The sequence below is a fragment of the Diceros bicornis genome, chromosome 12 (assembly GCF_020826845.1).
Source record: "Diceros bicornis minor isolate mBicDic1 chromosome 12, mDicBic1.mat.cur, whole genome shotgun sequence".
Lineage (NCBI taxonomy): Eukaryota > Metazoa > Chordata > Mammalia > Perissodactyla > Rhinocerotidae > Diceros > Diceros bicornis.
In genome coordinates this window covers 13,440,920-13,468,541 of record NC_080751.1, presented here as the reverse complement: position 1 = coordinate 13,468,541, position 27,622 = coordinate 13,440,920, and the positions used below count along the sequence as shown (strand labels likewise).

Here is a 27,622-nt window from a genome sequence, read left to right as displayed (position 1 = left end):
CTGAGAGAACACCCCCGTGGAAGGGCATAAGTTGCCACATTATGAGGAACAAGAGAAATATGCGTTTTTCCTTAAGATATCCAGGCTAGGGTGGGGGTTGGGGGGCGGCGGAAGAGACCAAAAAAAAAAAAAAAAGACTTGGCTATTTTGTCCCGTAGCAGCCGCCATTCGGCCGCAGGTGGCCACCCCCTAGTCGCACTGATTACTGGGAGTTGTAGTCTCGACCTGAGCGAGGAGGCATGGCGGCTTCCATTGCAGGGTGTTGCGGTGCCGCAATGGGCCTGGCCCGGAGCTTGCGAGACGCCAGGGCGCTGCTCCCTACGCCGGCCTCTTTCGCCTGCCGTGAGTGGAGAGGGGGTTGCGAGCGAGGGCGCGGAACGGTCTCAGGGCCAGGCTGGGAGGAGGCGAGCCTGGAAGTCCGGGGGGAGATGGCAGGGCTCCGCGGGAGCTCAGGGCAGGCCCGAGCAGCCTTGACCTCTGTTGTCCCCTCCTGCAGGGGCCGGCTCGGGGCCGGGCAGGCAGCAGAGCACTGGACCTTCCGAGCCCGGCGCGTTCCAGCCGCCCCCGAAACCGGTTATTGTGGACAAGCGCCGCCCCCCGCACCAGAGAAGCAGGTGAGCCCCGGGCCTGGGCGCGATTCCCGCCTTTTGGGTCTGTCCTTCGCGACCCTGTATTCGCTTTAGAGGTCTCGGCGCTAACGCGGGGCCGGAACTCCCACTGCACGAGCTGGTGTGCAGGATTCGTGAGCTGCGTGAGTAAAAGCGCGCTCAACTCTGGTTTGTCTGCCTCGTTTCTCCCGAGCCGGCGTTGAACTTTGTCTGCAGTCTTATTAAATCAGAAATTCAAGTAGGGATTCCCAAGATTTGAAGCTTTTCCCCCTGGCATTTGGCCTGTATCAACAATTTTTCTCTGAAGGATGTCGGATTTTACCTGTTTACAGGAGCCGATCTCTCCTCCCCTGGGTGGAAATGGATTGGCCAGAAGTCGTGGTGTTTGAGTTTCTTGGCAAATGCGGTACGGTGGTAAAAATTTCCGCGAATTTGTGTCTGAAATTTGGTCTTCAAAAGTGTGCTTAAAAACCTAGTTCACTTAAATGAATGGTGGTAACTTTAGAGGTACATGTAAATTTAGATGACCTAGGGATTTGCAGAAAGTGTTTTTGTAGAACTGTATAACAACCTTATTAAAAAAACAATTTTAGGAGGAAAACCATCGTGTTATTTTAGGCTTTCTGAAGGGGCTGTAGGTTGGTGTTTGGGTTATCTTTGCGTGCCTGTGTGCGTGTTTAACGTCTCAAATATTCTGTGCTTCTAAGTTGAAATAAGTTTGAATTTATGGAACATAGAAATGCAGAAAAGATTTCCTTGTGCAACTTTTTTTTTTTAAGGTGGAAAAGGAATCTCTCTCTTAAGTGGCAACACTTAATACAATTCAGTTAAATAGAAATGTAGGGCCGGCCCCTACATTTAGGGGTTAAGTGGGCGCGCTCCGCTACTGGCGGTCCGGGTTGGGGGCCCGGGTTCGATTCCCGGGAGAGCACCAATGCACCGCTTCTCTGGCCATGCTGAGGCCGCGTCCCACATACAGTAACTAGAAGGATGTGCAGCTATGACATACAACTATCTACTGGGGCTTTGGGGGGAAATAAATAAATAAAATTAAAAAAATAGAAATGTAAATTGTATAACTATTTTGGAAAACAATTTGACAAAATTTAGTAAGTTTGAGGTTGTGTATACCTTTCCACCCAGAAGGTATACAACTTAAAGAGAGTAATATGTACGAGGAGACATGTACAAGAATGAACACAAAATGTGTTGTTTATAACAAAAATTTAGAAGCAGCCTAGATATCCATCAGTAGGTGAATAGGCAAATACATTCATATAATGGACTGTTACACAGCAGTAAAAAATAAATGAACTAGAGTTAACATGAATGAACTTCACAAATATGATATGTGGGGGAAAAAACCTGCAAAAGAATTGATATAGCATGGTAACATTTTTATATTGCCCAGACGTACATGCATAGTGTACAGTATAAAAAAATGTACAGGGAAAATTCTTTAATTTCACAGAGCAATCAAACCTAGATTTCCCAGTAGCAGTACAAGCTGATATTATGTGCCTCCTGATGTGGCAGAATAAGAAGATTACATCATCATCTCTGTAATATTTTTACCAAAAATGTTTAACCTTGGTCTCGGAGTGTGGAAACAGTAAACAAGTCCAGAATCTAGGGGTGGTGTATAAGATAGTAGGCTTTGATTCTTCAAAAAGCATGTTATAAAAAATACCAAGATGGGTGGGGGGGTGAGGGGAGGCCGGCCCAGTGGCGCAAGCGGTTAAGTGCACCCGCTCAGCTGCGGAGGCTGAGGTTCGCTGGTTCCGATCCCGGGTGCGCGCCGACGCACTGCCTGTCGAGTGGTGCTGTGCCGGCTTCCCATATAAGTAGAGGAAGATGGGCATGGATGTTAGCTCAGGGCCAGTCTTCCTCAGGGAAAAAAAAAAAAAACCAAGATGGGGATAGTACTAGTTTAAGAGACACACAACCAGATACAATGTGTGAAGCTTGATTGTAGCTGAGGTTGGGCAACAAACAGCTATAAAAGACCTTTTCCAGGACAATTAGGTATATTTAAATATGAACTATATATTAGATTATATTATTGAATTGATGCTGAAATTCTTAGGTGTCATAAAGGTATTATGATAAATGTAGGAGAAAGTATTTGTTTTTGGCAGAAGCCTTCCAAAGTATTAAAGGATGAAATGCCTTGCTGTTTGACATTTTCAAATGGTTCAGGAAAAAAATTATATGTATATGTAAAGCAAATATGACAAAATGTTGGCAATTGGTGAAACTAAGTGAAGTATATATGGGTATTCATTGTATCAATATTTCAACTTTTTTGGTAGGTTTGAAAAATTTTAAAGTAGAAAATGAGGAAAAGGAAGAAATTCATGGGAATAATCATCACCAGATTTAGTTAATTACCACATAGTAATTAACTATGAGGGTAGGGAGGAGTACACAGTGACTTCAACTATATTGATAATTTATTTCTTGAGATGGGCGGTAGGGACATGAATTTTCATTGTAATGTAATTTATACTTTTCTATAGATTAAATATAATGAGTTTAAAATCAGTTAAGAGAATAGTAAGATTATTATTTATTATTTTTTTTAAAGACATATTTTATTTTTTTATTTTTATTTTTAATTTAATTTATTGATTTATTTTTCCCCCAAAGCCCCAGTAGATAGTTGTCTGTCATAGCTGCACATCCTTCTAGTTGCTGTATGTGGGACGCAGCCTCAGCATGGCCGGAGAAGCAGTGCGTCGGTGCGCGCCCGGGATCTGAACCCCGGGCCGCCAGCAGCGGAGCGCACGCACTTAACCACTAAGCCATGGGGCCGGCCCTAGTAAGATTATTTTTAAAGTCAATTTGCAATTGATGATTTATACGTTTATATCTTTTCCAACATAATTTATTATAGCATGTACAACTCAGGGTGAGGGCTGTGGTTATGGTCACAGGCTTTGGGGTCTGACAGACATGCCTACATTTAAATCTTGACTTGATAAATTTGTAGCTAATATAATAATAGGTCAGGTTTTTTACCCTCTCTAAGCTTCACTATCTTTGTCTGTGAAAAGGAGATGATGATACCAAATCCACCTGGTTGCTGTAAGGATTAAGTCGTGCTATAGATGCTTAATAAAACTTTTGACACAATGCTAGGTGAGTACCCAAGAGTTGTGAGCTATTTTCATGAGCATTGACAGCAATTTTAGAAACAAGATCGACTTTTCTTATTTAGAGAAGGAAGAAGAAAACGTGTCAACATCATAATTTTTCTTTTTTTTTTGTAAAGCAATAGTTTCTCTTTTAAGTTTGCTTTTAATTTTCTTTTTTCCACAGGTTCTTGAGTCCTGAATTCATTCCTCCAAGGGGAAGAACGAATCCTCTGAAATTTCAAATAGAAAGAAAAGATATGTTAGAAAGGAGAAAAGTACTCCATGTTCCAGAGTTCTATGTTGGTCAGTAAGAGCTGGATGCTTTTATTTTTATGAGTTGGAGGGTTGGTTGTCTTGATGTAGAGAAGATTTTTTTTTTACATGTCTGGGTTTTTCCCCAAATGAGGTACTTATTCCTAATATTATATTAAAATATTTAGAAAGTTATGAAGTTACCTAGAAATGCTATTTATTTATTTCTGCATCCCATGTAAAAGTTCACTTCTCTCTTGAATTTGTAGGAAGCATACTTCGTGTTACTACAGCCGACCCATACGCCACTGGGAAAACCAGCCAGTTCCTGGGGATCTGTATCCAGAGATCAGGAACAGGACTCGGAGCTACTTTTATCCTTAGGAACACTATTGAAGGACAAGGTAGATTCCATTATTTTGATTTTTCTGGGAGGTATTATCTCAGGATTCTATTTTGTTTTCTGCATCCTGGGATAAGACATCTGGAACTTGAAAGTGAAAGGGAGCTCTGAGGGGTGACATGGAGCCTGTGGCCAAAGAGTGCTATGAGAATTGAGGTTGCTGATTAAATACAGTTGGTGTTCTGCTTTGTCTTGAAATCTTCTTTTATTACAGTTAGAGTAGACTTTCTAAACTCTGGCAGCATCACAGGAGACAAGTGACTATAAAGCAGTGTAGAGTATTCATTTTAGGAGTAAATAACCCATGAGAACATCAAGAGAATATAATGATGTCCTCATGAGTTAGTTTTTCCTAAAATGAATGCTCCCATTTTGTTTTATATTGACAGTCACCACAATTATTACTATTTTATAAGAATCGGAGGAATTTTTAAAAAGGCAAAATTTTTTTTGCTATGCCTAATAAGGCAGAAGCACAAGTGGTAAAATTCTAGAAAGATTATGAATCAAAATGGCAGGAACAGTAAAGTTTTCATACTTAAAAGTTGTATGCTTCATGTTCCCTAACAGTGAGTTGTTGTGTTCAAAGAAATTGAACACGTGAGAGCAGTTGCTGTCTCCTTGTCCTGTAATGACCTCTGTGCATGTAGGAGCTCAGCTGGACTTGACTGATTACGGAGACTTTTGCGTCCAGTCAGGTCATGTACTTGGAAGAGCCTTGTAATAGAAAGACATGAGCATAGGTGTGAGTCAGACAGACCTACGTTGATTTTCTTCCGTAAAATTGAGATAATAATAGTTTTTACCTCGTAGGGTTGTGGTCAATTGATGGTGATATTGTGTATGAAGTAGTGGACACAAAATACTCAAAAATTGTTAGCGCCATCTTGCCCTTCTCTAAAGTGTGTTTTGACTAATATAACCTGCTTCAGCCATCCCCATCGATACTCCCTTCTTTGGTGGTTCTTTCTAGTCCATTGGCTTTAATTACCATCCATATGATGATAACTCTCCAAGTTTGTATCCCGAACTTGACCCTTTCCAGGTTCCACAATTGCACATACACTACGTATTCAACATCTCCACCTGAGTGTCTTATAAGCATAAGAAGAGTTCAAGACAGAACTCTTTATTTCCCCTCGCGATATGGTCCTCTCAACTTTTTGTATTTCCAAAAATGGTACTGCTGCCCACTCATTTACTTTAACCAAAAATTTAGGAGCTATTTTTAATTATTCTCTTTCATACATCCAGACAATCAACAAGTTTTCTTGGCTTAATCTCCAAAAAGTATATCCCAGTTTTGTCTGTTTCTCCATCCCCGTTGCCACCACTCTCGTCCATGCCACCACCATCTCCTGCCTGCCACTGTGCAGTATCTCTGGTTTACTTTCCTGGCCCACCAAGTTACTATGCTCCAGCCAAATGGGCCTTTTTCTGGTTCTTCCAACATGGCAAGTTTGTCAAAGACCCCAGGGCCTTTGCATTTGCTGTTCTTTCTGCCTAGAGCATTCTTGGCCCTTCATACTATTAGTTTAAATGTCATCTTTTCAGAGAGACTTTCCCTGGTAGTGTATTTAAAGTTGCGTCCTCCCCAGTCACAGTGTCATCACCCTGTATTGTCTTCACTATATGAAATTACCTTGTTGGTTTGTTTATTTATTGTTTGTCATTGACTAGAATGTAGCCTTTATGAGAGGAGAAAGATCTTACCTGTTTTGGTTTTGCTGTAGACACAGTTCCTCAATCAGTGCCTGGAACAGAATAGGTGTATAGTAAATATTGGATTAAATCCTAGTGTTAAACACTAACTGCTAATGTGGATCATATACATTTGTATTTCTTTTGAGATTATTCCAGGAAACCTCAGAATATACTCTTGCCCTTAAGTGTTTAATGATACAGGTGATATATGTTAAACTATTACTTGTAGCATCTTGGAAACAATCAAAGCTGTACCTAGGTTGTTTCATATGGAGGCCCCAGCATGTTATGAAACCTAGGCCATCCTTAAGAGGAGCTTCTAAACCAAAGTTAGAACTTTAAAAATTTACTTATTCTTTTTGCATCATTGATCCTGTTGCTCTTAATATAGAAGATGGGGTTTTATGTAAGTAATTGGGAAATAATCAAGAACTTGACAGTGAAGAATTTACTCACTTTCTCCAAGTTAATGCTTTCAGAATTAGAGGAGACATGTGACTCAGTATATTTATAGAAGACATTTTTCTTTAGACTCTATCATTCTAATTCAGGTTTTCTCACTTTTTAATCTACATGAATTTTAGTTTCTTTAAATAATGTTCATCTTAAAAATTACTGATTTATGTCACATTTCCTGTGTGCAAACCCTGTGCTAGTTCCATTAGGAAATAGCTTTTACTGTCATATGAGGCATATTCAGGCATCTGGATGTAGATTGTAAGAATATGTTTTCTTCTCTTTTTAGGTGTTGAGATTTGCTTTGAACTTTATAATCCTCGGGTCCAGGAGATCCAAGTGGTCAAATTAGAGAAACGGCTGGATGATAGCTTGCTATACTTACGAGATGCCCTTCCTGAATACAGCACTTTTGATGTGAATATGAAGCCAATAGCGCACGAACCTAACCAAGAAGTTCCTGTTAATCAGGTATAAGTTGTACATTTTGAACTGAAAATTAAGTATAAAATAAGAAAGAATCATCTTAATGAAAACTTTTAGAAGATTTTTTGCTTATGACTGTCAGCCTAATTTATTCCTTTTCTTATGTCTTCCTTAGCTGAAAGTAAAAATGAAGCCAAAGCCCTGGTCCAAACGCTGGGAACGTCCAAAATTTAATATCAAAGGAATCAGATTTGATCTTTGTTTAACTGAAGAGCAAATGAAAGAAGCTCAGAAGTGGAGTCAGCCGTGGCTTGAGTTTGATATGATGAGGGAATATGATACATCAAAAATTGAAGCTGCAATATGGAAGGAAATTGAAGCATCGAAAAAGTCCTGATTCTGAGAATGAATTTGGTCACTTGCAGAGAATGTACTTACTCTCAGAGGATTTTTTTAGAGACCAATTTAATTTCATATATAAGGACATAGTCATTAAATCAGTTGAACATTCATTATTTTATGAGTACTGTTTTTATGTTTAGTTTTTGCTGAGGAAGATTAGCCCTGAGCTATCATCCACTGCCTGTCTTCCTCTTTTTGCTCTTTTTTTTTTTTATGTGAGCTGCTGCCACAGCATGGCCACCAGTAAGTGGTGTAGGTCTGCGCTCGGAATCCACACCCAGGCCACCGAAGTGGAGCGTGCCGAACTTAACCACTAGGCCACTGGGGCTGGCCCAGAGTACTGTTTTAAAAAAAAAATAAAATTAGCATGCCAGTTTATTACTTTAAAATGTACATGCCAAGTGGTTTGATGTTCATTCTCATACTGGAGGCAAAGCTACAATAGAGTCAAACCATTGCCAGAATGCTCTTCATTGAGCCTGGAATCTGAACAAGGAAGTGAGTAGGATGGTTTTTTAAATTTGTGAAATAAATCAAATACAGAAAAGTATATGATTTAAAGAGTAATAAAATGAACATTCATGTACCCACCATCAGGTTAAGAAGTAAAACATTTAGTAGTATCTAAGAAGGTTAAGAAATAGAACATTTACTAGGATCTAAGAAGATTCCTGTGTGTCTACAATTGCATCCCTCCCCTCTGCTAGATGTAGGCACTATCCTGACTTTATGTTAATCATTCTCTTACATTTCTTTTAGTTTATTACATACATATACATTCTTAAACAATATATTTTGTTTTGAAAAACCTGTTGGCAGGTATAAAAGGACAACGTTACCATTATTACATGAAGGCTTCAGGGAGAACGTAACAAAGTCTTTGGGTCGTTGTCTGGCTTCAGTTTCCCTGAGAGTTTACAAAAGTTACTTTTGAGGAAGTTCATGACTAAGGTCATGAGTGAGTCCTGCTGAATAGAAGGCTCACCACAGGGCATCTGGCAGGGCTCTGGTGTGGGCTGGGTAATTGAGTTCCGGCAGAAATGTTATTGGAGAGAGTAGACTGCTGTATATTTTCTGGTTCTCAGCTCATGATGAATCAAACTTCTGCTCATAGGAGTAGGTTAAAGCAGTACTTCCATAGGGTGATATGAGTATCCTTGGTGATCCATGTAGCTGAGAATGGAATGGAAAGCTGACATGTAATCACACCGTAAAAGCCACCGTACAGGTGATTTGGGCCAGGCTCACCTGAGCATGCTGTTCCTCAACTTAAAAAGAGGACAATAATATCGTTAGGTCTTGGCAACTTCAACTGTCCGTTTCCTCTGTCGTGCTGCTCAGACCTACCCTCTGGTGCCTAGCAATTTGGGGATTTGCATTCAGTTCTCTCCTGTGCTGATCTTTCTGGTTCTTGTTTTTCATTTTATTGGCTACTGATTTGTTTTGGTGGAGCACATCTTTTGGTAGCTTCTAGAGGAAGAATGTGTGGAGGTAAATTTTTGAGACCTTGTGTGTCTATTATATTTGATTGAAATTTTATAGAATTCTAAGTGGGAGATAATTTTCTTTCAGAATTTTGTTGCTACTGCTCCATTGTCATTTCCAGTTGAGTTGAGAAATCCAAAACCATTTTGATTTCTGCTCCTTGTATGTGACTTGAAAGCTTGTAGACTATCTTGGTACTCAGGGTAATGAGATTTTACAGTGATATGCCTTGGCGTGTGTCTATTTTTATCCATTTTTTGAGCATTTGATGAACCCTTTTTGTACGGTAACTTGTATCTTTCACTTCTGGGAAACTTTTAGTGTTCATTGATGATTTCTCTCTGCTCTCTCTCTGGAACGGTTATTTTGATGTTAGATCTCCAGGACTGGATATCTATTTTCCTACCCTCCACTCCCCCATCTCTTTGGTTTTTAACTCTTTAATTCAATCTTCCAACTCTTTTTTGCTGTCATAATTTTAAATCTTAAAGATCCCTGTTTGATTCCTGGACGTTCCTTTTCTTTCGTGTCTGTGGATTTGTTCTGTTACCATTGAGGATGTTCATGATACCGTTTGTGTTTTTTCTTTTGAAATTGTTTTTTTTTTTTTTTATTGATGTTTTAATGGTTTCTAACATTGTGAAATTTTGGGTTGTACATTTTTGTTTGTCCATCACCCCATATATGACTCCCTTCACCCCTTGTGCCCACCCCCCACCCCCACTGCCCCGGTAACCACAGTCCAGTTTTCTCTGTCCATGTGTTGGTTTATATTCCACATATGAGTGAGATCATACAGTGTTTGTCTTTCTCTTTCTGGCTTATTTCACTTAACATAATATGCTCCAGGCCCATCCATGTTGTTGCAAATGGGATGATTTTGTCTTTTTTTATGGCTGAGTAGTATTCCATTGTATATATATACCACATTTTCTTAATCCAATCGTCAGTCGAGGGACACTTAGGTTGCTTCCACTTCTTGGCTATGGTGAATAATGCTGCAATGAACATAGGGGTGCATAAGCCTCTTTGGATTGTTGATTTCAGGTGCGTTGGATAGATTCCCAGTAGTGGGATGGCTGGATCATAGGGCATCTCTATTTTTAATTCTTTGAGGAATCTCCATACTGTTTTCCATAGAGGCTGCACCAGTTTGCATTCCCACCAGCTGTGTATGAGGGTTCTTGTTTCTCCACATCCTCTCCAACATTTGTTGTTTTTTGTCTTGGTGATTATAGCCATTCTAACGGGCGTGAGGTGGTATCTTAGTGTTGTTTTGATTTGCATTTCCCTGAGGATTAGTGATGTTGAGCATCTTTTCATGTGCCTATTGGCCATCTGTATATCTTCCTTGGAGAAGTGTCTGTTCATTTCCTCTGCCCATTTTTTTGATCGGGTTGTTTGTTTTTTTGTTGTTCAATTGTGTGAGTTCTTTATATATTATGGAGATCAACCCCTTGTCAGATGTATGTTTTGCAAATATTCTCTCCCAGCTGGTTGGTTGTTTGTTCATCTTGATTCTGGTTTCCTTTGTCTTATAAAAGCTCTTTAATCTGATAAAGTCCCACTTGTTTATTTTTTCTTTAGTTTCCCTAGTCTGGGTAGGCACGTCATCCGAAAAGATTCCTTTAAAACCAATGTCAAATAGTGTGTTGCCTGTATTTTCTTCTATGAGTTTTATAGTTTCAGGTCTCACCTTCAGGTCTTTGATCCATTTTGAGTTAATTTTTGTGAATGGCGATAGCACATGGTCCACTTTCATTCTTTTGCATGTGGCTGTCCAGTTTTCCCAACACCATTTATTGAAGAGACTTTCCTTTCTCCATTGCATGTTCTTAGCACCTTTGTCGAAAATTAGCTGTCCGTATATGTGTGGTTTTATTTCTGGGCTTTCAATTCTGTTCCATTGATCTGTGTGTCTGTTTTTGTACCAGTACCATGCTGTTTTGATTACTATTGCTTTGTAGTATGTTTTGAAGTCAGGAATTGTGATGCCTCCTGCTTTGTTCTTTTTCTTTAGGATTTCTTTAGCTATTCGGGGTCTTTTGTTGCCCCATATAAATTTTAGTATTCTTTTTTCTATTTCTGTGAAGAATGTCATTGGGATTCTGATTGGGATTGCATTGAATCTGTAGATTGCTTTAGGTAATATAGACATTTTAACTATGTTTATTCTTCCAATCAACGTGCATGAGATATCTTTTCATTTCTTTATGTCATCGTGGATTTCCCTCAATAATGTCTTGTAGTTCTCATTGTATAGGTCCTTCACCTCCTTGGTAAGATTTATTCCTAGGTATTTTATTCTTTTTGATGCAGTTGTAAATAGTATTATCTTTTTGAGCTCTCTTTCTGTTAGTTCATTATTAGCATATAGAAATGCAACTGATTTTTGTAGATTGATTTTGTACCCTGCAACTTTGCTGTAGTTGTTGATTGTTTCTAACAGTTTTCCAACAGACTCTTTAGGGTTTTCTATATATAGAATCATGTCATCTGCAAATAGTGAGAGTTTCACTTCTTCGTTACCTATTTGGATTCCTTTTATTCCTTTTTCTTGCCTAATTGCTCTGGCCAAAACCTCCAGTACTATGTTGAACAGGAGTGGTGAGAGTGGGCAGCCCTGCCTCGTTCCTGTTCTCAGAGGAATGGCTTTCAGTCTTTCCCTGTTGAGTATGATGTTAGCTGTGGGTTTGTCATATATGGCCTTTATTATGTTGAGGTACTTTCCTTCTATTCCCATTTTATTGAGAGTTTTTATCATAAATGGATGTTGTATCTTGTCAAATGCCTTCTCTGCGTCTATTGAGATGATCATGTGGTTTTTATTCTTTGTTTTGTTGATGTGATGTATCACGTTGATTGATTTGCGGATGTTGAACCATCCCTGCGTCTCTGGTATAAATCCCACTTGATCATGGTGTATGATCTTTTTAATATATTGTTGTATTCGGTTTGCCAATATTTTGTTGAGGATTTTTGCATCAATGTTCATCAGCGATATTGGCCTGTAATTTTCTTTCTTTGTATTGTCTTTGTCTGGTTTTGGTATCAGGGTGATGTTGGCCTCATAGAATGATTCAGGAAGTGTTCCATCTTCCTCTATTTTTTGGAATAGTTTGAGGAGGATGGGTATTAAATCTTCTTTGAATGTTTGGTAAAATTCACTGGAGAAGCCATCTGGTCCTGGACTTTTATTTTTTGGGAGGTTTTTGATTACTATTTCAATCTCTTTACTTGTTATTGGTCTATTCAGATTCTCCATTTCTTCTTGGTTCAATTTTGGGAGGTTGTATAAGTCTAAGAATTTATCCATTTCTTATAGATTGTCCAATTTGTTGGCATATAATTTCTCATAGTATTCTCTTATAATCCTCTGTATTTCCATGGTATCCGTTGTAATTTCTCCTCTTTCATTTCTAATTTTATTTACTTGAGCCTTTTCTCTTTTTTTCTTAGTAAGCCTGGCTAAGGGTTTGTCAATTTTGTTTATCTTCTCGAAGAACCAACTCTTTGTTTCATTAATCCTTTCTACTGTTTTTTTGGTCTCAATATCATTTATTTCTGCTCTGATTTTTATTATTTCTCTCCTTCTGCTGGCTTTGGGCTTTGTTTATTCTTCTTTTTCTAGTTCTGTTAGGTGTAATTTAAGGTTGCCTATTAGGGCTTTTTCTTGTTTGTTAAGGTGGGCTTGTATCGCTATGAGTTTCCCTCTCAGGACCGCTTTTGCTGCATCCCATATGGTTTGATATGGCATGTTATCATTTTCGTTTGTTTCCAGATAGTTTTTGATTTCTCCTTTAATTTCATCAATGATCCATTGGTTGTTCAGTAGCATGTTGTTTAATCTCCACATTTTTGTCACTTTCCCAGTTTTTTTTTTCCTGGTTCCCTTGCCAGTGGTGGCAGAGGTGCTAATGATGGATACTGTGTCCAGCAGCAGTGGATCTGGCAGTGCCATCTCCAACATCTGGCCCCTTACAGCGTGCTATGGGATGGTCTCCCCCCAAAGTTCATATATTGAAGCCCTAACCCCCAACATGATGGTATTTGGAAATGAATCCTTTGGGAAATAATTAGGTTTAGGTAAAGTCATAAGAATGGGGCTCTCATGATGATCCCTTATAAGAAGAGATACCAGAGAGCTTACTCTTTCTCCACCACGTGGGGACACAGTGAGAAGGTGGTCATCTGTAATCCAGAGAGTCCTCACCAGAAACCAAATCGGTGGCACCTTGCTCTTGGACTTCCCAGCCTCCAGAGTTGTGAGAATAAATGTCTGTGGTTTCAGCCACCAAGTCTATGGCCTTTTGATGGCAGTGCGGGCAGACTAGGACACTGCAGCAGCAGTGTTTTCTTCACAGGACCAGTTTTGTGTTTTTTCCCTATTGTTCCGGACTGTGTAGCCCTGAGTCTGATTTTCTCAGAATCCTGGAAATTTCATAAGACCCAAATATTCATTAAATAAATTTTCTTCTTAAATAAATCTCATTTGATTTCCATTGATTGCATCTAAAACTCTGACTGATAAAAAGGGGTTTGGGGAGGTACACTAGAGAAGGTAAGAAACAGCCTGCACTGTGTCTGAAAAATATCCAATTTGCAAAGAAAATAGGAGACAAAGTGCAGAAAAGGATGCTAGGTGAGAAGAATAGCGAGCATTTGGGTGTGGATGGAACATGAATTTAAAAGTAGAGAGTCATCAAAGTTTAAGCTGGAGGGATCGGCAGGAGACAGATAATGTAGGATCTTACATGTTATATTAAGAAGCTTGAACTTTATTCCATAGCTGATGGAATGCCATTAAATGGTTTTCAGCAGGGGATGACATGGTCTTATTTGCACTTTAAATAGATCACACTGGCAGCTGTGTGGAGAATGGATTTTACTGGGATATAATTGGAAGCAGCAAGAGCTGTGAGCAGGTTCTTTTAGTAGTCCACATGAGAGATGATGAGGGCCTCAACACAGCAATGTTCATCTGGATAGGAATGAGGAGACACATTTAAGAGCTCTTTACCAGGGCTGGCCCCCTGGCTTAGCGGTTAAGTGCGTGCACTCCGCTACTGGCGGCCCAGGTTAGGATCCCAGATGCGCACCGAGGCACTGCTTGCTCAGCCATGCTGAGGCGGCTTCCCACATACAGCAACTAGAAGGATGTGCAACTATGACGTACAACTATCTACTGGGGCTTTGGGGAGAAAAGGGGGAAAAAAAAAGGAGGATTGGCAAGAGATGTTAGCTCAGGGCTGGTCTTCCTCAACAAAAAGAGGAGGATTGCATGGATGTTAGCTCAGGGCTGATCTTCCTCAAAAAATAAAAGAGAAAGATCTTTACAGGATAAAATCACCAAAACTAAGTATTTGAAGGTGAGAGAGTCAAGAATATGGAGAAATAAGGGAAAAGCGCAAGTTTCCCCAGTTGGCTATTCATAATATTGACTGAAATAACGTATGAGAGGAGAGCTCCATTTAGGAGAAAAGATGATCAAGTCTTTTGAGTCATGTTGAGACTAAGGTATCTGTGTGCATCAAGGTGTAAATGTCCAACAATTATCTGGATAGATGGATCTGAATGCAAGATAGATGCTTGAACTTGATCTGCTGACATAAGAACAGTGAGCAGATATAAAGTAATTCAATCCATAATGGCAGATTAAATCACAAAGAGAAGCACATAGGGAGTAGGGACACCACATATGGTCATGCAGGTTGTGCATTCAACTGTATCAGGTGGTTCTGGTGGTAAAAATACCTGTGGGCTGAGGACAAAATGCTATGACACTCACATTTAAAAGATGTTAGAGCTCTCAAAAAACGAAAGAAATGGTCTGAGAGGCATGGGGACAATAAGAAAATTGAAATGTTTTACCCAATGGATTAGAGAAATGTTTATGTTATTTGCATTTGATTGTAAATAATAGTAAAATCTGCTACAATAGCTTAAATAGATAGGAGTTTATTGATCCCATGCAACAAGAAGTCTAGGGGAAGGCAGTTCCAAGCTGATACAGCATCCCTCTACTCTCTTTATTATGGGGCTTTTGTCTTTATGATCATAACATGGTTGCTACATTTTTAGGCATCACGTTCTTAGTCTAATCAGGAAAAGGGAGGAAATTGAAAGAAAGGGGGCTGAAAAGTACATGCCAGCTCTGGTAGATTGGTTGTAAAAAACGTCCCCAATTATTTACCACTCTCTGAATCCATACACTTATAATATGACTGTGACTTTGCAAATCCTCCCATTAAAAGGTGGAGTCTATTTCCCCTCCTCTTGAATCTATCTGGCTTTGTAAGTTGCTTTGGACAACAGAATGCAGTGGAATTGGTGACATGCCAGTTCCCAGCCTAAGCCTCAGGAGATTCACGTGCTTCCATGCACTATCTTGGAACTCTGCCACAGCGGAGCTCATGCACTACGTATAAGCCCAGACTAGCCTCCGGAGGATGAGACTGCATGCCTCAGCCAATAGCCAGCCAACTTCTAGGAGCAGAGCCATCTAGTTGACCCTAAGATGACATAAAGGAGCCCAACCATGACCAGAAGAACCACTCAGCTGAGCCCAGCCTGAATTGCTGACCTATAGAATTACAAGCTAAATAAATGGTTGTTGTTTTAAGCCACTAAGTTATGGGGTGGTTTATTTTATTCCAAATGATACTTGATATATAAGCTGGGTTGAATTCCTTTAGAAATCTTTCTGAGGAAACTTCCAGGTGAAGATGGTGGATTGAACATACACATGAAAATGATTTCCTTTCCTCCCACATCCCCAGGAAACTTAGAGTAAATAAAAATTTTAGAAGGGCATAAATCCACAAAGATAAGAAGAATGGGCAAGATTCAAAAGTTTGGACGCTGGAAAGCAAATAGTGTAGGAGGTTAAATTGAATCTCAAACCAGAATCAGGAAAACTTGAGAATCACCCTTTTTGTGTGTGTGAGGAAGATTAGCCCTGAGCTAACGTCTGTCACCAATCCTCCTCTTTTTGCTGAGGAAGACTGGCCCTGAGCTAACATCCATGCCCATCTTCCTCCACTTTATACGGGACGCCACCACAGCATGGCTTGACAAGTTGTGCGTCAGTGCGCACCTGGGATCTGAACCCGGGCTGCCTCAGCGGAGCTCATGCACTTGACCGCTATGCCACCCACTGGGCCCCGAATCACCCATTTTTTTAACCACAAGATTCCCCAAAAGGCTCAGAAATTTGTGGTACAAGGTACCTCTGAAAGTGAGAAGGAAGAGTAGGAGTTAAAGCAAGAATTAGTTTAAAATCAAATTTAGGAAGCAAGAAGATTCCCGTATTTCCCTTCCTAGCCTATCAAGAGACTTATTTTTAGTTTTTGACTTTTGTGTCATGTTACTAAAAGCTTTGTCAAATCTAAGATTATATAGTTTTCTATAAAGTATAGAAACTCTCATAGTTTCTTCTAGTAGTTTTATGATTTCTTTTTTAACATTTAACTTTTAAATGATCCTCATCCATAGGTTTTGGGGTAAGAAATGAGGTGGGAAATTAACTTTGTTTCTAGATGGCTACCTTTATCCCAACACCATTTACCAAATAACACATCTTTTCTCCATTATCAAATACTGCGTTGCTGTAAATATATGGGTCTATTTTTGAACTCTCTGATCTGGTCCACTGATCTCGTCCACTGATCTCTTATTGTACCTGTGTGCTAGTACCACCCTGTTTCAAGTTCTGAAGCTTGCTCCACTTTATTTTTTAAATAACTTTTATTATTTGGCATTATACACTATTATATACATATTTATATTGTTATTATATTTAGAACACATAAATATTAATTTATGTATTTATTATCTGTCTTCCTGAATAGAGATCCATTAGTGCAAGAGATGTTCTAAACACTCTATGCCTATAACAAAGCCTGGTACTTAGAAGGTACTCAAATATTTGCTAAATAAAAAAAAAATTTTTTTTAATATGGTAGAGTGCTTATCATCCCTCATTATGCACTATTTATAACTCTATATAGTCATTCTTATACATTTGTTTTCTTCCCATAACTTTAGAATCAACTTCTCTACTTTAAAAACCCTATTGGTATATTATTGAGCTTTCTTTAATTCATAATTTAATTTAGAGAAACATGACATCTCTATGACATTAAATATTTCTATCCAAAAATCTATGTGACTTGGCATTTCTTCAGTTTTTTTTCAATAGATCTCAGCAGTTTTAAAGTTTGTTTCACATAGATTTTGCACATTTCTTTAATGCTTTTATAAATGGGTTTTTTACGGCTAGTTATTTTCCTTTAAAACACAGTAGAAATTTTTTTCTTGCTTATTTAACTGTTTAATGAAGAAATTTCAGGTTACTGAGGGAAAGGAGAAGGGACTCTCTCGCTGAGGGACCTGGGCTGGCAGCACCTCTGCCATCTTCAACATATGATTTCCAAGGTTTCTCTGCTGGGTATCCCAGTTAGATGGAAAGTGAAAAAAGGCCATAATGTTCCACAGCTAGCTGATATTTGAATATGGGAAGGCTATTGACCTTGGAATATTAATTTTGTGCCCAACCACCTTAACATCTACACTGTTTTTTGGTTGATTTCTAGATTTGCAATTATATTAGCTATAAATAATGATTATTTTATCTCTTCCTTTCTAGCTTTTATACTTCTTGTTTCATACTTTCCAATTGTTTAGCGTAGTATCTCCAGAACTATGTGAAATAATAGAGAAGAGTCATAGAACTAGAAAGAATTTATGATTGATTAAAAAGAAGCAGAAGGAAACTTTTGGGGGCTGTGATTACACAAGCGTATATATTTTTCAAACCTTATCAAACTGTAAATTTAAAATACAAGCATTTTATTGTGTGTAAATTCTCTCTCATCTACATTGATTTAAAAAGAAAGAATAGTGGCGATATTGAAAATTCTTTTCCTATTCCCATCTACAATAGGAATTCTTTCATTGTTTTCCCTTTAAACATGATGCTGACTTTTGTTTTGAGATAAACAGATTTGGCTATCTTAAGGAAATATTTATTTATTTCTATTTAGTAAAGAGTGTAAGTTGAATTTTATGAAACATGTTTTCAACATTGCTATGGACTGAATTATGTCTCCCCCAAATTTCACATGTTGAAGCCCTAACCCCAGTGTGATGGTATTTGGAGGTGGGGCCTTTGGGAGATAATTACATTTAGATGAGGCCATCAAGGTGGGATTAGTGCCCTAATAAGAAGAGACACCAGAGAGCTCGCTCTCTCTCCCCTCTAATCCATCCCTGCCATGTGAGAACGCAGGGAGGAAGTGGCTGTCTACAAGCCAGGAAGAGAACCCTCACCTGAGACCGACCGTGCTGCACCCTGATCTTGGACTTCTAGCTTTCAGAACTGTGAGAAAATAAACTCCTGTTGTTTAAGCCACCTAGTCTGTGGCATTTTGTTATAGTAGCTTGAGCTGACTAAGACAAACATCCTTTGATCAATTAATCCAATATATTCATATATTTCCCCAAAATGAACTGTCCCTGACTTCTTTGTATGAGGCCCACTGAACCACAGTATACCATGCTTTAAATGTGCCACTGGATTCCATTTTCCAATATTTTATTTTGTATTTTTACAGTTAAACTCCTTGAGGAGATTTGTATTTTCCTTTTTGTGCTATTTTTGTCACATTTTAATGTCTAACATTGTACTAAAAAAGAATCCCTTTGCAGCTCTCTGTGAGTCTGGTATGTTAATCAATCTGTTTAATTTTGTAACTTCTTTAGAGTCAATTTTTATAATTTATATTTTTTCTTGGAAATATCTACTACATAGGAGTTTCGGGTTTATTTGAATAATATTATATTAAGTAGTCTCATAAGTGTTTTCTCTAAATCTCTTACTCTCCCTTTACTTTTTACTTTGAATATACCTGCTTCTCCCTTGTCTTATTAAATTTATTAAGTCTGTAATCCTGCATTGTCATCATTAATTATTTTAGCCTTACTTTTTAACTTTCTCATTTGGATGCTTTGCCATTTATTTTTATACTCTCTTGATCAGTAATGTGAAGATTTAAGTCTATGAAATTTTCTTTGAGAACTGCTTTAGCTATATCCCATAGGTTTTGATAAATAGTATTTTATTGTTGTTAATCATATTTATTTTCTTATTTCAATTTTCTATTTACTCTTTGACACCAGAGTTCTTTAAGAGGCTTTTTCCAGTTTCCAATGAGCATATTGTTGTGCTCTTTTGTTTCTTATTTTGTTATTAATATCTATTTTTATTGAATTGCAACAATGCTATTTCCAAATTAGGGTGCATCCTGAGGTACTGGGGAGTAAGACTTCAACAAATTTTGGGGAGACACAATTCAGTCTATAACATGGTGCATTCAGCTTTATTCTTTGTGCTGCTTCCCATTTAGCCTTAATTTCTATGATATTTTCACTTTTCTCTTCTACTTTCCCACCTGAGCTCTGCCTTCATTTTTAATCTTATTTGGTTGTCTCCTCATTTCTTTCTTGAGCTCTTTTATTTCTGCTTTGAGCTCTTGTTTTAGAAAGATAATATTTCCTTAATATTTTTTACACTTTTGGTCAAAATTTTATTTAAAATATGGAGGTGTTTTTCCCATGTGTGTTTTCCATTCATCATTCTTTTGTTCCTTTGCTACTATTTTATAATATTTTTGTATAGCTCTGATACTGGTTCACTATTATTATTACTCATCTTTACATGAGGTGATGTGATCCTGGAACAACTGTTAGGAGGTTCATGTGGGAGATAACTAGGGCACTATTTTGGTTTAATTAATAGTCTTGCAGTAAATTTCATGTGATGCTTGGATTGGGGTTGTGTGTTTAGCTTTTGCTTTCCCCATTGAGTAGAAATTAGCAGCTGCAAAGCATGACATTTCCCTTTTTGCTCTATGCTGCCTAACAGTTTGCTCCTTGCATATATGGTATGTATTTATGTCTCCACATTCAGCCAGCTATTCTCTGACATTGTGGGGTAAGGCACATCCATAGAAGCTCCTATAGCTAGACAGCACAGCCTGACTTCCTTAGTTTAAATTAGGGTGTGCTGCTTCTATCCTGCTGACTGTGCCCTTGACTGTGGAGAATTCTGCCCTCTACTGGCTGTTCCTTAGAACTGCAACAACTTTCTCCATACATTGTACTCAGCGGGCTTCCAGGCAAATAGAACTTTAGACCTAGAGAAGTAAATTTCCCAAATTCCTCATGGCTATCTGAGCACATGAGATGACATAATGAAATAGGATGTGGAACTGTATCTTATGTATTGTATTGCCACACTCCAATTGTTCTGAAACTTTTATTCACATAATAATATATATGAAATTAGACTGTGGAATCTGCAATTGCTATCAGTATTGTGACACGGTTGTCATTGCCTGTGCATGGAGGAACTTGGACATTGTTGTTCGTAATGTCATCAGTTCAGTACAATTATGTGTGTTGTTGATGCTCTATGCATTTAACTTAATTGACATGTAAAATGTCCTCTAAAAGAATACACTCTGGGGGGCCAGCCCAGTGGTGCAGCGGTTAAGTGCACGCGCTCCGCTTCAGCGGCCCAGAGTTTGCAAGTTCGGATCCCAGGCATGCACTGACACACCGCTTGTCAAGCCATCCTGTGGCGGTGTCCCATATAAAGGAGAGGAAGATGGGAACAGATGTCAGCTCAGGGCCAGTCTTCCTCAGCAAAAAATGAGGAAGATTGGCATCAGATGTTAGCTCAGGGCTGATCTTCCTCACACACAAAAAAGAATGCACTCTGATTTGGCACTGAAACAAAATGTTATTGAGTACACAGAAAGGCATGAAAACAGTATATCAGGGCATAAATTTGATATTAGTTAGGTAAATACACATTACTGTAAGAATGACTGCATTTCCATATTTTCTTACAAAACAACAACTAAATGTTTTCTAGGGCCTAAGACACGATGTTCTCCACAAGTAAGTGAGGCTCTGTTATGTTTTATTATTAAGATATATGCAAAAAGATTGCCTATCACTGGCTAAGCAGTGTAGCTGAAGGCAGGAGAAATTGCTTCAGAATAGATGAAAGAAATCTCCAACCAGGGAGAGGCTGTGCGACCCACTCAAGCTTTGTGTAGGACTATCATTAAGGCATCAAATATCAATTTGTTAGAAGCTTCCTACTGTCACATTTGATAGCACAATTTTGCTGTACTAGACACCTAAAGAGCTTCCATCCATCATGAATCTCTCTTCTCTCTCTCTGTCTGTCTCTCTCTGTCACTGTCTCCCTGTCTTTTGAAATATAGGCTCTTTCTCTTTTTTCTAGACTAAAGCATACTTCTAATCTGGGTTATGACTCTTTCTTTTAAGTATGTATCTCTTACAAGCTCTATCTACCAAATTATCTTTCTTCTTCCTTTCTTAAAATCTCCCTTTGTCTTGATTCAAGTTACTTTCCATTGGCTATCCACACTGCCTTGAGTTTGCCAAATGTTATTCTTAACATATGGTGTAATTATAGAGGATTACTATTAAAATGAAATGTAATAAACTATCTAATCAAGCAGAAAAATGTTAGAATTCCACCCACCCATTCTCCATTTATTTCCAAGGATTTTAACACCATCTTAAGGCAAAATAATTGGAATGCTTATCTGCATGTAGATTTCCTTTTATGTTTTGCAATTTTTCTGGATAATTGTTTTAGAATACCCCTGTTAATTACCATATCTCTCTTGTGTATTTTTGGCTCCGATGAAATCTCATATCACATTTTATCTTATGGAAAAGTTAAACATATTGGGATCTGTAGAAGGAGTTGGTCATCTTGGCCCCAGAAAAGCTAGAGTGTGTCTTTGAGATTTTGTGTCTATGTAAAATAAACCCAGGTCAAAATGAAATACTTTGAGATGAACTTAAGATCTTTCATTACTGTTTCCTGTGGAGTCTCTTGTCTTTACCATAGCAATATCTTTACTAAGTTTCCATAATTAAGCTTTACTTTGTCTTTTTGAACTCACCTAGGATCCTAAAGACATTCCACGTGACAGAAGACGTCTGAGTGTTGTCAAGGTTACTAATTCTTCCTACAGCCCACTCCAGTTGTATTCCATGCGTATGTAATACCCACTCTCACCCATGTGAAGTTTCTTTTCTGAGTCTGGCATTACCTTCTTTTATTCCACTCAAGTCTTCACTAAACACATCTGCCTTTTTGCTCTTACTATCTGGACGTCAGCCTGAACTCACAATAGTGTGGAACCTGTACAAGACGGCTCAGCCTTTTGTGCTGTAGGCATCTTTTCAAAAGGACTCTACAGGCAAAGAGTTAAGTAAACCTACAAATTCTCCCTGCCTCTCAACCATTCATCTCAGTCACTTTCTCATAGCACAGTGAAGACTCTTTCATATTTCAGAAGTTGAATTTGCGTAAATGTGCATAACATTTAAGTTGCTGCCTTTTCTCTTCTTCATCTATTTTCTGTACCAATAATTCATTACCACCTGCCTTTTCATCATAAAGAAAGATTTATATATATATTTTTTTATTGATGTTTTAATGGTTTCTAACATTGTGAAATTTTGGGTTGTACATTTTTGTTTGTCCATCACCCCATATATGACTCCCTTCACCCCTTGTGCCCACCCCCCACCCCCACTTCCTGGGTAACCACGGTCCAGTTTTCTCTGTCCATGTGTTGGTTTATATTCCACATATGAGTGAGATCATACAGTGTTTGTCTTTCTCTTTCTGGCTTATTTCACTTAACATAACACGCTCCAGGCCCATCCATGTTGTTGCAAATGGGACGATTTTGTCTATTTTTATGGCTGAGTAGTATTCCATTGTATATATATACCACATTTTCTTAATCCAATCGTCAGTCGAGGGACACTTAGGTTGCTTCCACTTCTTGGCTATAGTGAATAATGCTGCAATGAACATAGGGGTGCATAAGCCTCTTTGGATTGTTGATTTCAGGTGCGTTGGATAGATTCCCAGTAGTGGGATGGCTGGATCATAGGGCATCTCTATTTTTAATTCTTTGAGGAATCTCCATACCGTTTTCCATAGAGGCTGCACCAATTTGCATTCCCACCAGCTGTGTATGAGGGTTCCTGTTTCTCCACATCCTCTCCAACATTTGTTGTTTTTTTGTCTTGGTGATTATAGCCATTCTAACGGGCGTGAGGTGGTATCTTAGTGTTGTATTGATTTGCATTTCCCTGATGATTAGTGATGTTGAGCATCTTTTCATGTACCTATTGGCCATCTGTATATCTTCCTTGGAGAAGTGTCTGTTCATTTCCTCTGCCCATTTTTTGATCGGGTTGTTTGTTTTTTTGTTGTTCAATTGTGTGAGTTCTTTATATATTATGGAGATCAACCCCTTGTCGGATGTATGTTTTGCAAATATTCTCTCCCAGCTGGTTGGTTGTTTGTTCATCTTGATTCTGGTTTCATTTGTCTTATAAAATCTCTTTAGTCTGATAAAGTCCCACTTGTTTATTTTTTCTTTAGTTTCCCCAGTCTGGGTAGGCATGTCATCCGAAAAGATTCCTTTAAACCCAATGTCAAATAGTGTGTTGCCTATATTTTCTTCTATGAGTTTTATAGTTTCAGGTCTCACCTTCAGGTCTTTGATCCATTTTGAGTTAATTTTTCTGAATGGCGATAGCACATGGTCCACTTTCATTCTTTTGCATGTGGCTGTCCAGTTTTCCCAACACCATTTATTGAAGAGACTTTCCTTTCTCCATTGCATGTTCTTAGCACCTTTGTCGAAAATTAGCTGTCCGTATATGTGTGGTTTTATTTCTGGGCTTTCAATTCTGTTCCATTGATCTGTGTGTCTGTTTTTGTACCAGTACCATGCTGTTTTGATTACTATTGCTTTGTAGTATGTTTTGAAGTCAGGAATTGTGATGCTTCCTGCTTTGTTCTTTTTCTTTAGGATTTCTTTAGCTATTCGGGGTCTTTTGTTGCCCCATATAAATTTTAGTATTCTTTTTTCTATTTCTGTGAAGAATGTCATTGGGATTCTGATTGGGATTGCATTGAATCTGTAGATTGCTTTAGGTAATATAGACATTTTAACTATGTTTATTCTTCCAATCCACGTGCATGGGATATCTTTCCATTTCTTTATGTCATCGTGGATTTCCCTCAATAATGTTTTGTAGTTCTCATTGTATAGGTCCTTCACCTCCTTGGTAAGATTTATTCCTAGGTATTTTATTCTTTTTGATGCAATTGTAAATGGTATTATCTTTTTGAGCTCTCTTTCTGTTAGTTCATTATTAGCATATAGAAATGCAACTGATTTTTGTAGATTGATTTTGTACCCTGCAACTTTGCTGTAGTTGTTGATTGTTTCTAACAGTTTTCCAACAGATTCTTTAGGGTTTTCTATATATACAATCATGTCATCTGCAAATAGTGAGAGTTTCACTTCTTCATTACCTATTTGGATTCCTTTTATTCCTTTTTCTTGCCTAATTGCTCTGGCCAAAACCTCCAGTACTATGTTGAACAGGAGTGGTGAGAGTGGGCAGCCCTGCCTCGTTCTTGTTCTCAGAGGAATGGCTTTCAGTCTTTCCCCGTTGAGTATGATGTTAGCTGTGGGTTTGTCATATATGGCCTTTATTATGTTGAGGTACTTTCCTTCTATTCCCGTTTTATTGAGAGTTTTTATCATAAATGGATGTTGTATCTTGTCAAATGCCTTCTCTGCGTCTATTGAGACGATCATGTGGTTTTTATTCTTTGTTTTGTTGATGTGATGTATCACGTTGATTGATTTGCGGATGTTGAACCATCCCAGCATCTCTGGTATAAATCCCACTTGATCATGGTGTATGATCTTTTTAATATATTGTTGTATTCGGTTTGCCAATATTTTGTTGAGGATTTTTGCATCAATGTTCATCAGCGATATTGGCCTGTAATTTTCTTTCTTTGTATTGTCTTTGTCTGGTTTAGGTATCAGGGTGATGTTGGCCTCATAGAATGATTCAGGAAGTGTTCCATCTTCCTCTATTTTTTGGAATAATTTGAGGAGGATGGGTATTAAATCTTCTTTGAATGTTTGGTAAAATTCACTGGAGAAGCCATCTGGTCCTGGACTTTTATATTTTGGGAGGTTTTTGATTACTATTTCAATCTCTTTACTTGTGATTGGTCTATTCAGATTCTCCATTTCTTCTTGGTTCAATTTTGGGAGGTTGTATAAGTCTAAGAATTTATCCATTTCTTCTAGATTGTCCAATTTGTTGGCATATAATTTCTCATAGTATTCTCTTATAATCCTCTGTATTTCCATGGTATCCGTTGTAATTTCTCCTCTTTCATTTCTAATTTTATTTACTTGAGCCTTTTCTCTTTTTTTCTTAGTTAGCCTGGCTAAGGGTTTGTCGATTTTGTTTATCTTCTCGAAGAACCAACTCTTTGTTTCATTAATTCTTTCTACTGTTTTTTTGGTCTCAATATCATTTATTTCTGCTCTGATTTTTATTATTTCTCTCCTTCTGCTGGCTTTGGGCTTTGTTTGTTCTTCTTTTTCTAGTTCTGTTAGGTGTAATTTAAGGTTGCCTATTAGGGCTTTTTCTTGTTTGTTAAGGTGGGCTTGTATCGCTATGAGTTTCCCTCTCAGGACCGCTTTTGCTGCATCCCATATGGTTTGATATGGCATGTTATCATTTTCGTTTGTTTCCAGATAGTTTTTGATTTCTCCTTTAATTTCATCAATGATCCATTGGTTGTTCAGTAGCATGTTGTTTAATCTCCACATTTTTGTCACTTTCCCAGTTTTTTTTTCCTGGTTCATTTCCAGTTTCATAGCCTTATGGTCTGAAAAGATGCTTGTTATGATTTCAATCTTCTTAAATTTATTGAGGCTTGCTTTGTTTCCCAACATATGGTCTATCCTAGAGAATGTTCCATGCGCGCTTGAGAAGAATGTGTAGTCAGCTGTTTTTGGGTGGAGTGCTCTGTATATGTCTACTAGGTCCATCTCGTCCGGTTTTTCATTTAAGTCTACTATTTCTTTATTAACTTTTTGTCTGGATGATCTATCCATTGCTGTAAGTGGGGTGTTAAGATCCCCTACTATTATTGTGTTGTTGTTGATTTCTCCTTTTAGGTTTGTTAATAGTTGTTTTATGTACATTGGTGCTCCTATGTTGGGTGCATATATATTTATAAGTGATATGTCTTCTTGATGGAGTGTCCCTTTTATCATTATATATTTCCCTTCTTTGTCTTTCTTAACCTGTTTTATCTTGAAGTCTACTTTGTCTGATATGAGTATGGCAACACCTGCTTTCTTTTGTTTGCCATTAGCTTGGAGTATTGTCTTCCATCCTTTCACTCTGAGCCTGTGCTTGTCTTTAGTGCTAAGATGTGTTTCCTGAAGGCAGCATATTGTTGGGTCTTGCTTTTTAATCCATCCTGCCACTCTGTATCTTTTGATTGGAGAGTTCAATCCATTTACATTTAGGGTAATTATTGAAATATGAGGGCTGAATGTTGCTGTTTTGTCACTTATTTTCTGGTTCTTTTGCATTTCCTTTGTTTCTTGTCCCATTTGTTTTGGACTGCCAATTCAGTTTGGTTGTTCTGTCTTATGATTCTTCTACTTTTCTCTTTGTTTATCATATGTGGTTTTAATTTGATTATTTGTTTAGTGGTTACCTTGAGGTTTGGGCAAAAAATCTTCTGTATGAGATAGTCCATTATCTGATAGCCTCCTATTTCCTTATACTAAGTCAATTCAGTCACTTTCCTCTTCCTCTTCTAAGTTGCTCTTGTTATACCTTATTCTATCTTGTGTTGTGGCTGTGTGTTTACAGTGATGGGGTTAAATTTATTTTTGGTGAATTTCTTCCTTTGATCTTTGAGTTTAGTATTTAAGTGGTTGCTAACCTATTCCGGTAAAGATCTACTATTTCTCTGATTTTGTCTACCTACTTTTCTCCTTACTCCAAGCTTTGTGTTCCCTTTCTCTTCTTGTTTTCAGGTCTGAGGGCCTTCTTGAGTATTTCTTGTAGTGGGGGTCTCGTGGCCATGAACTCCCTTAGCTTTTGTTTATCTGGGAGAGTTACTATTTCTCCATCATATTTGAAGGATATTTTTGCTGGATAGAGTATTCTTGGCTGAAAGTTTTTGTCTTTTAGTATTTTGAATATATCATTCCAGTCTCTTCTAGCCTGAAAAGTTTCTGTTGAGAAATCCGCTGAGAGCCTGATGGGAGTTCCTTTGTACGTTATTTTTTGGTTTTGTCTAGCTGCCCTTAATATTGTTTCTTTGTCGTTGACCCTGGCTAGCCTTACCACTAGGTGTCGTGGTGAAGGCCTTTGTCTGTTAATATATATAGGCGTCCTGTTGGCTTCGCTTACTGGTATTTCCTGCTCCTTCCCCAGATTTGGGAAATTTTCAGCTATTATTTCCTCGAATAGGCTCTCTGTTCCTCTTTCCCTCTCCTCTCCCTCAGGAATACCTATAATTCTTATGTTACATTTTCTAATAGAGTCAGATATTTCTCAGAGTCTTTCTTCATTTCTTTTTAGTCTTAGTTCTCTCTCTTCTTCCATCTGGAGTATATCTGTATTCCTATCCTCTAAAGTACTAATTCTTTCCTCCATATTGTCAGCTCTGTTCTTTAAAGATTCCAGATTCTCCTTTATCTCCTCCATTGTGTTCTTCATCTCCATCAGCACTGATTGGTTTTTCTTTATGATTTCAATCTCTTTTGTGAAGA

The 27,622-nt window shown here is 38.1% G+C and overlaps 1 protein-coding gene across 1 annotated transcript; it reads left to right on the top strand.

Moving 5' to 3' along the window:
- Nucleotides 1–230: 230 nt before the first annotated feature.
- MRPL19 (mitochondrial ribosomal protein L19) lies at nucleotides 231–7,498 on the top strand. Its single transcript, XM_058550835.1, has 6 exons — nucleotides 231–342; nucleotides 497–614; nucleotides 3,930–4,048; nucleotides 4,267–4,401; nucleotides 6,850–7,031; nucleotides 7,162–7,498. Exons 1-6 carry the CDS (start codon nucleotides 240–242, stop codon nucleotides 7,381–7,383), a joined length of 879 nt encoding a protein of 292 aa, XP_058406818.1. The 5' UTR covers nucleotides 231–239; the 3' UTR covers nucleotides 7,384–7,498.
- Nucleotides 7,499–27,622: the final 20,124 nt, after the last annotated feature.

Coding starts and splice junctions, on each gene's coding strand:
- MRPL19 (XM_058550835.1), top strand. CDS start 240: ATGGCGGCTTCCATTGCAGGGTGTTGCGGTGCCGCAATGGGCCTGGCC. Junction 343..496: donor GCCGGCCTCTTTCGCCTGCC/GTGAGTGGAGAG, acceptor CCCCTCCTGCAG/GGGCCGGCTCGGGGCCGGGC. Junction 615..3,929: donor CCCCCGCACCAGAGAAGCAG/GTGAGCCCCGGG, acceptor TTTTTTCCACAG/GTTCTTGAGTCCTGAATTCA.